Genomic DNA, 14,444 nt, shown 5'->3' on the forward strand with positions numbered 1-14,444 from the left:
CCAGTTTCTAAGCCAGTTGGAAGGAACCCTGTGATAAACTTACTGGTTTCTTAACAATCCCCATCCCCCTTCCTTGGTAGTGCTCGTGATTCATGTCGTGGTGGTTGACTGGTCGAGGCTGGGTGGTCTAGATGTTTTCCTCTCTTCTCCAGCACACAGCTAACCTGTACTTCCTAGACTGCCTTGCAGATAGAGGGAGGCTGGGAATTATGACTGAGTTTTAGCCAGTGGAGTGTAGATGAAAGTGACATGTGCTTCTAGGCCTGATCCATCAAGACCTCCGTGTGTGATCCTCCAGGCCTTTTTCTCCTTCTAGTTTGATACATGAGGGTGACTTGGATTGCAAGTCACGTATTGAAAATATGGAACCACAAGATGAAAGGAGCTGGGCCCCTGATGATTTTCTTGGAGGAAAGCCACCTAGTGATCAGGAAAACTCATTTTAAATTTAATATAAGACATTAGGTGACAATAGTATTATGCCACTGGATGTTGGAGTTATAACAAGTGACCATTATCCTCACAGATTGTCATTACTGAATTTTCCTCACAGGAACTCAAGGAAGGGTTTGGGGCCCCTAGATATTTTACTAAGCTATGTCCTAGGCTGATGACGTCAAGAAGAGGAGTCATCATTGTTTTGCTGCTCTGATCAAGCATGACATGAAGCACACCTCCCTTTAAGACTTCCTCTGCAAATCACACAGGCTATGGATATCAGATACATTGTTTGAAATTGCCCCAAGTTTAGTTGGAGGGGAGTGAGAAGGGCATTAGGGGTAACTAGTGGCCCCACCTTGTACACAGAGCTAGTAACTTTGTCTTCACCACAGTCAGTTGTAGCAGTGGAATTCAGTGTTCTGTATGTTCTAGATAGAGTGAGTGACAGAAACTTCATCCTTTCATCTATGGAGATAATAAGGCAAGGTGTCTAAATCTGTTCTTCCCCTGGGAGGAGGTGAGAAAGGACTGGTATGGGTTCTATTCAAGTGGCTTGAAAGAGAGAAGATTTGGTTACAGTAGCAGGGTCCCAAGGAGCATGGGAATTCACTGTTTTCATCTGGGAAGGGTTCAGAAACAAGTGTTTAGAGGTGCCACTGTATAATGCAGTAATGAAACCAGTCCAGAAGCCAGGCCGTAAGCACTGTAATTTATACCAGCTTTTGGTTTATTTAAAGGTATGGTGGCCCACCAGCCCCTAACCCATCGTCTTCTTCTGTTTCTTTTTGAATTACTGAGAAGTGACACTCAGATGTCTACTTTTTTCTGAAAACTGCTGAGGCATTTTGTGATAGTTTCCAATCTCCCCCCTGAGAGTCATTTTAAGCTTTCCTTTGCTAACTTAACTCTAAGAATATTTATGTTTTTAACTGAAAGCTTGTATTTCTTGTCTTCTCTAAGTTATAAACTTACTTAAGACAACTTGGTGCCTGCCATATATATTTAATGTTTGGGTTTTGCAATATGTACAACATTGTCTGTATACAGTATCAATAATATTAGCAAAAGGTATATATCTAGCTGTGAGGAGTTATTAGGAAATGAAAGTGTAAAGGAGGGTTGGGACCAGACAGTGAGTGAGTGAGTGCTGCCCGAGGAAGCCTGGATTTGGCTATGTGGGCAATACAAAGCCATAAGCGTAGAGAAGTGGTGAGGCTAGACTTGGGTTTTTAGAAAGGAAACCAGCTGCAGGATGGTGGCTAGGTTGGCATGTGGACTGAAGCAGTGGTTCCTACTGCTGGGTGCACATTAGAATCACCTGGGGAGCTAGAAATCATACCCACACAGAAAATGAGCAAAGACCTGAACAAGGACTTGAAGAACACACTTCAATGGCACAAAGTCTCACAGTAGCAGGTACAGACTAGGGTATGTAGAGCAAGAGGGATTCCCATACTCTGTTCGAGGGGATCTTAATTAGAGCTTGGGAAAAACCCTGGATAACTGTGTCTGTGTGGTGTGGAGCTGCCCACAGGCTCAGATTGTTGGGACCGCAAGCGGAAGAGCAACATAGAGCTGGCAGCGAGAGCTCTCCAACCTAACAGGGCTTAGTACTTTCCTGAGCCCACAGCCCAAAGCCAGGCAGGAAGGAGGATGTCTCCACGGGGCAGGCGGGGATAGCATAGCATAAGTGCTTTAGCCACACCCTCACAAGTAACAATCCCTTTTGATAACTAAGCTTTCCTTGGCATTCACCCTGATGTCGGTATTCTGCTGAGTTTATCCTCTCCCTGAGGCAGTGAACAAGGAATGCTCTAGCCACCTAGGTTGGGGGAAGGGTATAAAGAATTATGGATGCAAAAGTCCCATTATTATTCCAAACTATACCACTACACAGATGTTTTACATGTACAACAAGCAAAAACAGCAACAAAAGTTTCTGCCCAATAAACCCCACCTCCAAATATTCTATCATTGTCCTTTTCTTCATAGCTAAGACTCTTAATAAGGAGTGTGCTTTTTTTTTTTAAACGTAAGGAGTTTGCTTTTATTGATAACCTTCACTTTGTTCATTCTTCAACATGCAATTTGTAATTTGACTACTATCTCCAACCCCATAACCTATCCAGACTGTTTCCTGAGGTCACTAGTTGTCTCTTCCCTTGTTTTCCATGACATCACCTTTTGTTTTCACCCAACATCTCCGACTCTTATCTCTCAGCTCCTTTTTGGGACAACTGTCCCTCTTTGGCTTATTAATAATTACCAGAGTTTCATCTTCATCCCTCTTTTCACTTTGCACCTTTTCCTGGGAAATCTCATTCATACCCAAATTTGGAGCTCAAGCTAGAAAAATTTTAAAGTCTATACACAACTCTTAGGTCAAAGGGGAAATTTGAAGACAATGAAATTGAAAACTCCTAGAAAATAACCGTAATGGAAATGAGATATGAACACAACATTGTAAAATGACTATTACTCAATTAAAAAATGTTAAAAAAAAAATAAAAGCATCAATACAAAAAAAAGAAAGATGAGATATGAAAATGGAAATGACATCAGAATCTGAGATATAATGAAATCAAAACTCATTAAAAGCCTGTATCAAGAAAAATAAAAGCATAAAAATGAATAGAACCTTCAACTCAAAAACCTAGGGGAAAATGGTAAACTGAGAGAAAGCAGAAAGAAGCATTAGAGAAGATAAAAAAAGAATGGGACTGGAAAGCAGGGAAATAGTAGGAACTAATAAATAACATAAAGAGCTGTTTTTTTGTAAAAGGCTAAAAAAGATAAACCTCTGGCAATTTTTTTTTTTTTAAGGAAGGACAAATGCACAAATGACTTGAGGAAAATAACCATCAAAACAGAGGAAATTTTAAAATATAAGAGAGTAGTTTGTACAATTTTATAAGTAAATTTGAAAATCTAGCTGAAGAAAGCAACTTTCTAGTTCAATATAATTTGTCAAAGCTTATCCTAGCCTTGTGTACCTGGATTGGAACACTTAATATTATTGAGATGGCAATACTCCCCAAATTAATCACCACATTCAGTACAATCCCTATCAAAATCCCAGTTGCTCCTTTTTTTTTTTTTTTAAGTAATTGACAGGCTGATCCTAAAATCATGTGGAATTGCAACGGACCAAGAATAGCCAAAAACAATCTTGAAAAAAAAGAACAAAGTTGAACTCAACACTTACTGATTTCAGAATTTACTACAAAGCTATAATAATCAAAACTCTGTGATACTGAAATAATGGCATATGGCTAGACATTGTAGATAAATGGAATAGAGTTGAGAATCTAGAAATAAACCCTTACATTTAGGATCAGCTGATATTCAACAAAGTTGGCAAGTCAATTCAACGGAGAAAGAAAAGTCTTTCCAACAAATGGTGCTGGTACAAGTGATTATCCACATGCAAATGAATGAAGTTGGACTCTACAGCATACCATATACAAAAATTAACTCAAAATAGAGGTAAAAAAAACTAAATGTAAGAGCTAAAAGTATAAAATTTTTGGAAAAAAAACATTGGTGTAAATCTTTGTGACCAAGGATTAGGGCGTCATTTCTTAGATATATGACACCTAAAGCACAAACAACCAAGGGGGAAAAAATTGATAAATTGGACTTCATCAAAATCAAAAGCTTCAATGGACACCATAAAGAAAATAAAAAGACAGCCACAGAATGGGAGAGAATATTTGCAAATCATATATCTGATAAGGGCCCAGCATCCAATATACAGGAAATCTTATAACTCAATAATAAAAATACAAATAACTCATTTAAAAAATGGGAAAGGATTTAAATAGATACTTCTCCAAAGAACACATTTAACAGCTATACACAGGTGAAAATATGCCAAACATCGTTAGTTGTTAGGGAAATGGAAATCATCCCCACAATGAAATACTACTTCAGATCCACCAAGATAATTTTTAAAATGTAAAATAGCAAATGCTGGTGAGGATGTGGAGAAATTAGAACCCTCATACTCTGCTGGTGGGAATCTAAAATGGTACAGCCACTTTAGAAAACAGTTTTGTAGTTCTTCAAAAAGTTAAACATAGAGTTAACATATGACCCAGGAATTTCATTTCTAAGTATATACTCAAGAGAAATGAAAAAAATATGTCCATACAAAAACTTGTATATGAATGTCCAAAGCAGCATTATTCGTAATACCCAAAAAGTAGAAACAGCTCAAATGTCCATCAGCTGATGAATGGATAAACAAATAGAGTATATCCATATATTGGATATTATTCAACCATAAAAAGGGAATGAAGTACTGATTCATGCTACAACATGGAAGAAACTTGAAACCATTATTCTAAGTGAAAGAAGCCAGACAACGAAGGCCATATATGATACTTACATGAAATGTCTGTAATAGGCAGATCCATAGAAACAGATAATAGATTAACGACTTGAAGAGGTAGAGAGGAGAATGCAAAGTGACTGCTAACAGGTATGGGGATACTTTTGGGATGATGAAGATGTTCTAGGATTAGATAGTAGTAATGGCTGCTCGTCATTGTGAATATACTAAAAACCACTAAATTATATACATTAAGAAAAAATCAATTGCCAAAAAGAAAAAGAAAAAAAAAAAACAAATAAAAACCTGATCCCAGTAAAGACAGAAAATCTAAACATACTAATTTCCGTAGAATCAATAGGTAAGTTTTCAAATAACTCTCTCATGAAAAGGCTTCAGTTCAGACAGTTTCATGGGAAAATTCTGTCAAACCTAAAAAAAAAAAAAAAAAAAAAAAAATCCCAATAGGACTTAATCTCTCCTGGAAAATAAGGAAAAAAGGAAAACTTCCAAATTCTCTTTCAGAAGTGAGTATAATGTTGATAAAGATTACATTAAGAAACCCTGCAGAAGAATTTTATTTATGAACATCTATACAAAAATTATAAATAAAATACTAACAACAAAATGCAATAGCACATTAAAGCAAAATGGGATTCATTTCAGGAATGAAACAATAGTTTTATGTTAGGAAATGAATTAATATATTTCATCATATTAGTAGATCTGAGAAGAAATAGCATAGGATCATGTTTATAGACACTTAAGAAGCTTTGACAGAATTCACACATTCATAATTTTAAACATATATTGCAGGAGAGAGAGAAGATATTTATCATAGAAATTAGCTCATGTAATTATGTAGGCCAAGAAGTCCCATGATCTGCCATCTGCAAGCCAGAGAATCAAAAAGTCCATGGTGTAATTCATTCTGAGTCTGAAGGCCTGAGAAATAGGGGAGCTGATGGTGTAAGTCTGAGTCCAAAGGCTCAAGAATCTGGGGGCCAATGGTGTAAATCCTGGTCTGAGTCTGAAGGCCCAAGAATCAGGAGCATGAATGTCCAAGGACAGAAGATGCATGTTTCAGCTCAAGCAAAGAGAACAAATTTGTCCTTCCTCCACTTTTTATTCTCTTCAGTCTCCCAACAGAATGAATGATGTGCACCCAAAACGGCAAGGGCAGTCTTCTTTACCAAGTCTACTAATTCAAGTGCTAGATTCTGGAGACACACTCACAGACACACTCAGAAATAGTTCTACCATCCAACTGGGCATCCCTTAAGCCCAATCAAGTTGACACATAAAATTAACCATCACACTCAATAAAGTAGTCTTGAGAAAATATTTCCTTAACATGAAATATGTGTTGCATATTCAGTTTCTTACTTAAAGAGGAGCACAATCAGCATTTCCGCTAAAGTCAGGAACAAGAAAAGAATATCTGTATTTGTCTTTATTGTTTAGTATTAACTAGAAGCTTTAGCCAACACAATTAGACAAGTAATAACAGAGGCATAAATATTGGGTACAAAATGGTAGAATGTAGAAAAGATAGAAGAAAGGAGAACCATCTCTATTTGCACATATGAAGTCAGAAATATCTAGAAAACAAAAAAATCAATGGAAAAATTATTGCAAAGAAAAAGTTTAATAAGGTTGCAGGAAATAAAGTTAATACACAAAAATCAAAAGCCTTCAATTATACAAATAATGACCAGTTAGGTGATGTAGTGGAAGATAAGACCCACTTACAATAGCAACAAAAAGGCTTACATTTGTAGACATAAATATAACCAAAAAAATACAAATACCACATTAGGAAAACCTGAAAGATACGAAAATAGACTTGAACAAATGGAAAGACATGCCATGTTTTTGAATAGGAAGACTTGAAATCATGAAGACGTCTAGTAATCCTAAATTAACTTGTAAACTTAACACAAACAGTCAAAATATCAACAAATCTTTTCTGGGGCTAGACAAGTGAATTTAATGTTCATATGAAAAAATAAAAATGCTGATTAAGGAGAGTAAGGAGATGAGTTTGACTTTATTTGATACTAAAACATATTACAGGTAAGAGATTAGGAGTTTGGGATTAATAGATACACATATATAAAGCAGATAAACAACAAGGACCTATATATAGCACAGGGAGCTATATTTCAATTTCTTGTAATGGAAAAGAATCTGGAAAAAATACATATGTGTATTATATGTATAACTGAATCTCTTTTGTTGTACATACACATGAAATTAACATTGTAAATCAACTACATTTCAATAAAAAATAAGAATTAAAACCAAAAAATATTATAAATCCTTTACAATTAAATAAAAGAGTATGGCAAAACAGACCAATGAAATAGAACAGAAAATCCAGAAATTGTCCCAAGTGATGTGGAAAGTTAATAAATACATGATATAGATGACATCTCTAGTGAATAGGAAAAGATAAACTCAACAACTGGGTACCCACTTGAAAAAATATAAAATTACATCTGTACTCCAGGTTGTATACCAAGATAAAGTCTATATGCAACAGAAATCTAAGTGTAAAACATAAAATCTTATAAGTATTAAAATACATATGGGTGAATTCATTTATGAACTTGGAATGCAGAAAATGACTCAAAACAAAATCCAGAAGTAAAAGGAGTGACACATTCATCCACATAAATTTTTTCAAGCTAAAAAAATCATTAAAAATCAAAAGATAAATGACAACTGGAGAAAATGTTATATTTTGGCTAATATCCCTAATATGTAAAAGTGGTACCTCTTTAAAAATATCTCATTAACCAGAAATCTCCATTCTTTGCTCATAGGGAAAAAAGGAACTTGGTATGCTATTATTTTAAAATTTAATCTTTTCAGTTTTAAAAAGCATATTATTTTGAAATTAATTTTAGAGTTACAGAAATGCAAAAATAGTATAGAGTGTTCCTGTGTATCCCTCAACCAGCTTCTCCTAATGGTCACATCTTATATAACCATAGTACAATGATCAGAATCAAGAAATTAACATTTATTTAAAACCATGAACTAAACTGTAGATCTGACTGATTTTCACTGGGTTTTCCACTTATCTCCCTTCTCTGTTCCAGGATCTAGTGCAGAATCAATCCTGTGTTACATTTAGTTACAGTATCTTTAAGTCCTCCAATCTGTGTTAGTTCCTCAATCTTTCTGTCTTTCATGACCTTGATACTTGCGAAAAGCCCAGCTCAGTGATTTTGTAGAACGTCCCTCAGTTTGGGTTTGTCAGATGTTTTCTCATGCATAGCTGAGGTAATGCATTTTAGGCGAGAATACCATAGAAGTGATTTGTATTCTTCTCAGAGCATCACATCAGGGGATACTTGATGTTGATATGTCTTGTTGCTGATGTTAACCTTGCTCTCTTGGTTAAGCTAGTGTCTGCCAGGTTTCCCCCATAAAAAGAAATTATTATTTTTCCCTTTGTAATGGGTAAATGTCTTGGGAGATACTTCACTACTGTGCAAACATCCTATTTCTCCTCAAACGTTGCCCACTAATTTTAGCATCCATTGGTTGATCTTACTGGAAACAATGATTTACTGTAGTGTTTGTCAAATGCTGTTTCAGTGTTGTTTCTTAAATAGAGAATTCCAGGACAGTGAGCTTTTTGTTTATTTGTTTGTTTTGTTTGGGCAGTGAGCAGCCATTTGGCCACGTTGAATTTGGAATTACTTAGACTTTTGCAACAATGAAGTATTTTAGTCAATTAATTTAGCAAACATTTATTAAATCCTTGTTATAACCAAAATATCTGTGAGAAATACGAAAAAGGCATAGTGATTCTGGTCTGCATCTAAGTCTTTTTCTCTTTCACTACTTTTCGTCCCAAATTACTCTAACCACCATGATTTGTTCTGAGAAGATGTTATTGCAAGAGTGCTGAGAGACAGAGGCTCAGGAGTCAGAGGATGGGGACTAGCTTCTGGTTCTGCTCCATCCTAGTTATGTTCCAAAGGGTGGGTCAAATGACTTCTCCAAGTTCCAGTTTCCTTATTTTTGAAATGGGGATTATAATATGGATTGATGTGACAATTAAATGGGTGAATTTATAGAAAACTATTCATTCATTATTCAACAAATATTTATGGAGTCCTCAATAGGTGTAAGCTCCTTTTCGGTGTTGGAACACAGCAGTGAAAGGCCTCTGTCCTTATGGAGCTTGTATTTTAGAAGGAACAGACAGGCAATATACAGGTAAACATACACAATTTCAGATGGCAGTAAGTGCTATAAAGTAAATAAAACAGGATGTGGTCATAAAATGTGCTATAAAGAAAATAAAATAGGGTGATGTATTAGAGAATGATGGCTGGTTAGGTGGAATTAAACAGTTTAAGCATTCTGGTTGGGGAAGGTTTCTCTGGAGATAATTTTTGAGTTAAGATCTTTAGGATTAGGGGCCAGCTGTGTCATGAACTGGAGGAGAGCAGCTATAAAGGCGCTATGAAAGGAAGAGGTTTCGTGTGTCAGAGAAGAGCAAAAAGGACTGTGTAGCTGGGAGGAGAGTGGTATAAGGTCAAGTCAGAAAGGTCAGCAGGGGCCAAGTTATGTAGAGCCTTATAGGTCATGCAGAGGAGTTTAGATGATCAGTGCAGTTGGGAGCCCCTGAAGGGTTTTAAGAAGGGGAATTATATGCTATGATTTTCACTTTTGAAGGATTGTTCTGGCTGCTGGGAGGAGAATGGGTTGAGGTGGTTGGTCATAGCAGAAGCAGAATGACTACAGTGAGGACTGTTGCAGTGGTCCAGGCCAGAAGGAACGGTGGGCAGAGAGAAAGGTGGTGGTAGGAGGCATATCATCATAATTATTATTATTGTTTTGGGCCGAATTGCATTCCCCTCGAAGTCCTGGCTCTAATGCCTAGTACCTCAGAATATAATTATTTGAGGCTAAGGTCTTTAAAGAGATGATTAAATTAACACGAGTGCCTCAGGGCCGGCCCTAATCTAATCTGGTTTATGGCCTTAACTAGAAGAGAAAATTTGGACACACAGAGAGACACCAGAGATGCATTCATGCAGAGGAAAGACCATGTGAGGACACAGCAAGAGGGGAGCCATGTGCAAGCCAAGGAGAGGGGCCTCAGAGGAAACTCAACCTGCCAGCACCTTGATCTTGGATTTGTAGCCTCCAGAAAATAAAACCTAGTCTGTGGTGTTTTGTTATGGCAGCCCTAGCAAGCTAGTTCAGTTATGATGATGATGATAATGATGGCGGTGGTGATTTCTTCATAGTATTTATCACTGCCTGAAATTATCTCCTGCGTGTGTGTGTGTGTACTTTCTCCCACCTGATTGTGAGTTCCATGATCAGAGCAGAGACCTCGTCTGTCTAATTCTTGACAGTAACTACACTGCTTAGGGCAGTGCCCGGGCCACAGCAAATGAAAAGTAAAGCTGTCATTAAATTACTTATTTATTATATCTCTCTATGTAATATCCAACATTTTATAGAACCTTTTTCTCTGTGATACACAGGAGATCCAGAGTTCCTCATTTGAAGGCTGCAAACTAGCACATGGGGATATATAAGAAATAATACTGTAACAAGTTAGAACCAAAAGGTTTTCAGAAAGCATATTTTAGCAGTATAAAAGTGATTCTTACTTGATTACAGGGACCTTTGGAAAAAGAGGCTCTCTTTTTTGAATGGAGTAGGTCTGTTGAATAAGATTAGCTATTATTTCAGCTTCATTTCCTGGCTTTTGCAAAAATAAGGTTAGTCTGTGAAAAATGCCTTCCACAAGGGCAGCGTCTTCATTTTGCTTTCTGTTGTACCTGGCACATAGTAGTGTTTAATACATATTTATTAAATAAAATCATTTTCAAATCCTGCTGTGTTCCTTCTTAGAAACTTTTGTACTGCTCTAAACCTTCTCTCATACACAGCCAAGTGTCACCTGTTTCATAGAGGAGGTACAATGTTTTGCCTGTTCTTCCCTCCATTAGAATTACCATTGTCCTGAACTTTGTGATCTTTTTGACCTTAGACTGCCCTTAGACTGAAGACTCACAACCCAGCTCAATGCTACTGGCTCCACCTTGTGTCAGGAACATGATACTGCATCCACTGAATGCCAGCTTACCAAGAACCAGGCTGGTCCTGGCCAAATGTTTTAAGTGGTCCGATGGCTGCATACAAATTAAATGATGATGCCACTATTGGACAACTTTATTGTGACTCATTTGTTATGATATGATTTTGCCTCCATGTCTACTACTCTGTATATGGTGCAGGTACAGAGACAAATTCTTAGTATTAGCCATAATACTCCTTTTGGAGTTACTTTGTAGTCCTAACAACGTAAGGGAAAATCTACTCTGACAAAAGAAATCTCTCTGCAGATTTTAAGGACTTTAAATCAAACAGTTGGTTTTAATTTTCTCTGGAAGTACTACCAAAATTGAGGTGTTGGTAATTTTTTAAAAATCCCATGACATTGATTTAAAAGGAAGAAAGAAATTTCCAAAGGAAGAAAGATTAAAAAAATTTTTTTCACTGAAGTTGTATTCGATTTCTGCTTTGTGTATGTATTATAACACTAAATGAGTTAGTCCTAAGCATGCTGCTTGTATAGGAGATGCACCTGTCTAGAGATGCAGGGCAGAAGTCACTTGACCTGTCTGAATGAAGTCACTGGGGCTCACTGGATCAGTGGTGTGCTGGAGCGAAATCATGGTGACTTGTAGCAGCTCACAAGAGCTGATGGGCAAGTTTTTAGGAAATTTGCAAGCCACTATTAAACCTAATTTATATAAAAATAAATTTTACAAACTTACAAGTAAATTATATCAAAAACAAATATGCTCGCTTGGGCAGCACTTATACTAAAATTGGAATGGTGCAGAGAAATTATGGCCCCCGCACAAGGGTGATACATGAACTCAGGTAACGTTCTATACTTTTTCAGGTGGTTCTGTATAAAATGCAAAATAAATATTTTTATTAATAGTGGAAAAATAACAAAGGTAATAAATACTGAAAACTTACCACTTTCTAAATTATTATGGTTTAGTCTTATTTATGCTCTGGAGATGATTTTTGTCCCCTGTATGGTGAGTGTACCATGTGGTGATGGCGCATTTGTGCATCTCTTCCCAACTCTGCCTTGAGTAACGTTAGATTGGTGCCTTGAAATGGGCTGTGGTGGGGATATTTGCACAGTGGCTCCTCTGAGCGCTTCCTGGGTCACTGTGTCTTCCAGCCAGGACACTCTTCTTAACAGGAGCTCTTCACTTCTTTGGTTTGATTTTACTCTACTTACAAGCTAGTAAGTTAGCCTGTTACTGTCTCATGGATGTTGGCGCAGATGTGAGACTCCTGGGTCAGCAACAAAGGACCTTATTTAAATACGGTTAAAAATTTCTCAGAGTGGCTCAAGGGGGAATTATGTTGCTGACACAACACAATGTAATTCTAATTTTCTCTTTAGGTGTATTTCTTCTCAGTCTGACTCATTGTGGCACCTATTCCCTAGAGAAGTCTTACCCAAAAGGAGTATTACACATACAGTTAAACATTTTCTAGTAACCGTATTTTTAAAAAGTAAAAGATAAACAGGTAAAATTAATTTTAACAATATGTTTTATTTAACCCAATATATCTGAAATATTATGATTTCAACATGTAATCAATTTTAGAATTATTAATGAGATATTTTACACTTTTTTCATACTAAGTTTTTGAAACCTGTGTGTTTTTCACTTACAGCCCATTTCAATCTAGACTAGTCACATTTCCAGTGCTCCATAGCCAGATAGAGGTAGTGGCTGCTATATTGCACAGCACAGGCCTGAAATTTCTCTTTTTTCCCCCATCTCACCACCTCCCTGAAATTTCTAACCTGCAAGGGCTTTCAGTCTCTTCCCCTCCTCCCTTTCTGACCTTCCCTTTGTTTCTGTGAGGTAAGGCAGTCTTTATTCTTGTTCTTCTGAGCCTAGAGTTGAAGCACTTCTCTGATTTGCATAACAGAAGGCCTGGAAGGTTACAGAGGAGAAAAATCTGTGAATACTTGCCAAATCATATTTTTTGTCCCTGCCTCATTAACTCTTTGTTCTAATGTATGCAATAGCCAGTCTAGTTACATTAATGTATTACTACATTGATGTTAGCCAGTTTCATGGGTCATCTTTAGAGGCTTCTTGAAAGTATAATCTCTTAAAATGTTTTTAGTTTCTAGTAACAGCACCATGTTCAGATCCTGCCCCAGTGAGGGATATGGGCATGAAACACAGTGCAGATGTGTGGACACTAAGGTGCTCAGGGAGGTATGAAATAGAACTGACATGAGGACATTACATGTTTAGTGGGCCTTCAGATCAATCAGTGAACATTAAGAATTCTATCTGCCTTAGTTATGGACTTTAGGTTTTCCTCTTAAGTTGATACTCATCCTGCAGCCTCTTTAAGTGAAGAACTTAAGAATCCTTATTTAAAATGATTTCTCAGTAAAATAGGGAGTAAATACAACACCACCAATAATATCTAGAATGGTGTAAAAAAAAGTTAAATGTTCTATTTAAGTGAATATTTGTGAAATTAGCATTCAAAATATTACAAATTTTTAATCATTTTAAGTGGAAATATTTAATTATCTATTACCAATCCTTGTCTTAGTATCCAGAGAGTACTGAATATCATTTATACTTTTTTTAGGTTATTTGTTGAATTGAATTACATTACTAAGTTGCATTACATTACATATTTATTGAGTGGCTACTCGGCCAAGAGCTGTGCTTGGCAGAGATCATATTATTTGACCTTTAGAGTGCTTCCAGCCCAGTTCTAAGTGTTTCAAGGAAGACACTGTGTTTTACCTACCAGGTAGGCTCATGCACACGGAGGTTAACCTGCCCAGTCTAGCAAGTTGGAGGGCTGGGATTTGAACCCTAGCAGTCTGACACTAGAAGTCCGACTTTTAGGTACTCTGCCACTAATGTAGACTCCATAAGCCTATAAGGTGGACTTTACCATCCACATTTTACAGATGTGGAAACTGAAAAACTCAAAAGAGTTAACTAGCACTTAAAATCAGTAAGTGGATGGCATTTCTTTTTCTTACTCCCCCTCATTTCTTTTCCTTTTTTAGAACTTTTTGATTTTGGCCCAGGCAAGTCTTGCACTTGCCAGTCAGTGCAAACACTTCTTTCTTCTCTCTTTGGTTCACTTCTCTGCCTTTTCCTTTCCTCAGAAAGTATCTTCCATCCTCATGAGGCAATACTTATTGAGTGACTTTGTTTGCTATGCTGCACCTGCTCTGAAATAGTTTAGAGAAACATAGCATTTGCCTTTTCAGAGTTTATATTCTAAAACTATTGACTGCTTTTCTCCCCAGAGAGATCGGGACAATTATCAGGTCATTAGGATGCTGCCCTAGTGAAGGAGAGCTACACGATCTGATTGCAGAGGTAAGTAGGGCTAAGAAAGTTTCATTCAGCAGACTCTTTGTTTAGCTCCAGCTTCTTGTAATTAAAAAAGAAATCCTTACCAAAAACAAAAAATGCCTTAAACTACTAAATGTGCTCAGTGAAGACATTAGGACAGCTATGCGAATTAGCCAATCAAAAGGATCTGCAAGGATTAATATCAGATCTTTAAGAAATGGCTGTGACCAAGTAATGTAATGGAT

General features: G+C 36.8%; 1 protein-coding gene and 1 non-coding gene across 3 annotated transcripts in view; both read left to right on the top strand.

Annotated features, from left to right (window-relative positions):
- The window catches only part of EFCAB2 (EF-hand calcium binding domain 2), a 71,839-nt gene that overhangs the window by 25,677 nt on the left and 31,718 nt on the right, over positions 1–14,444 (top strand). For both annotated transcript variants that reach the window (XM_032466559.1, XM_032466560.1), the window contains exon 3: positions 14,151–14,223. In XM_032466559.1, the coding sequence (XP_032322450.1) occupies positions 14,151–14,223 (73 nt within the window). The remainder of the gene's footprint in view (positions 1–14,150; positions 14,224–14,444) is intronic.
- On the top strand, positions 11,620–11,722 carry LOC116659437. The gene has a single exon (XR_004314831.1). It is a non-coding gene; the product is annotated as a U6 spliceosomal RNA (small nuclear RNA).

This window comes from Camelus ferus, chromosome 23, assembly GCF_009834535.1.
Source record: "Camelus ferus isolate YT-003-E chromosome 23, BCGSAC_Cfer_1.0, whole genome shotgun sequence".
Taxonomy (NCBI): Eukaryota; Metazoa; Chordata; class Mammalia; order Artiodactyla; family Camelidae; genus Camelus; species Camelus ferus.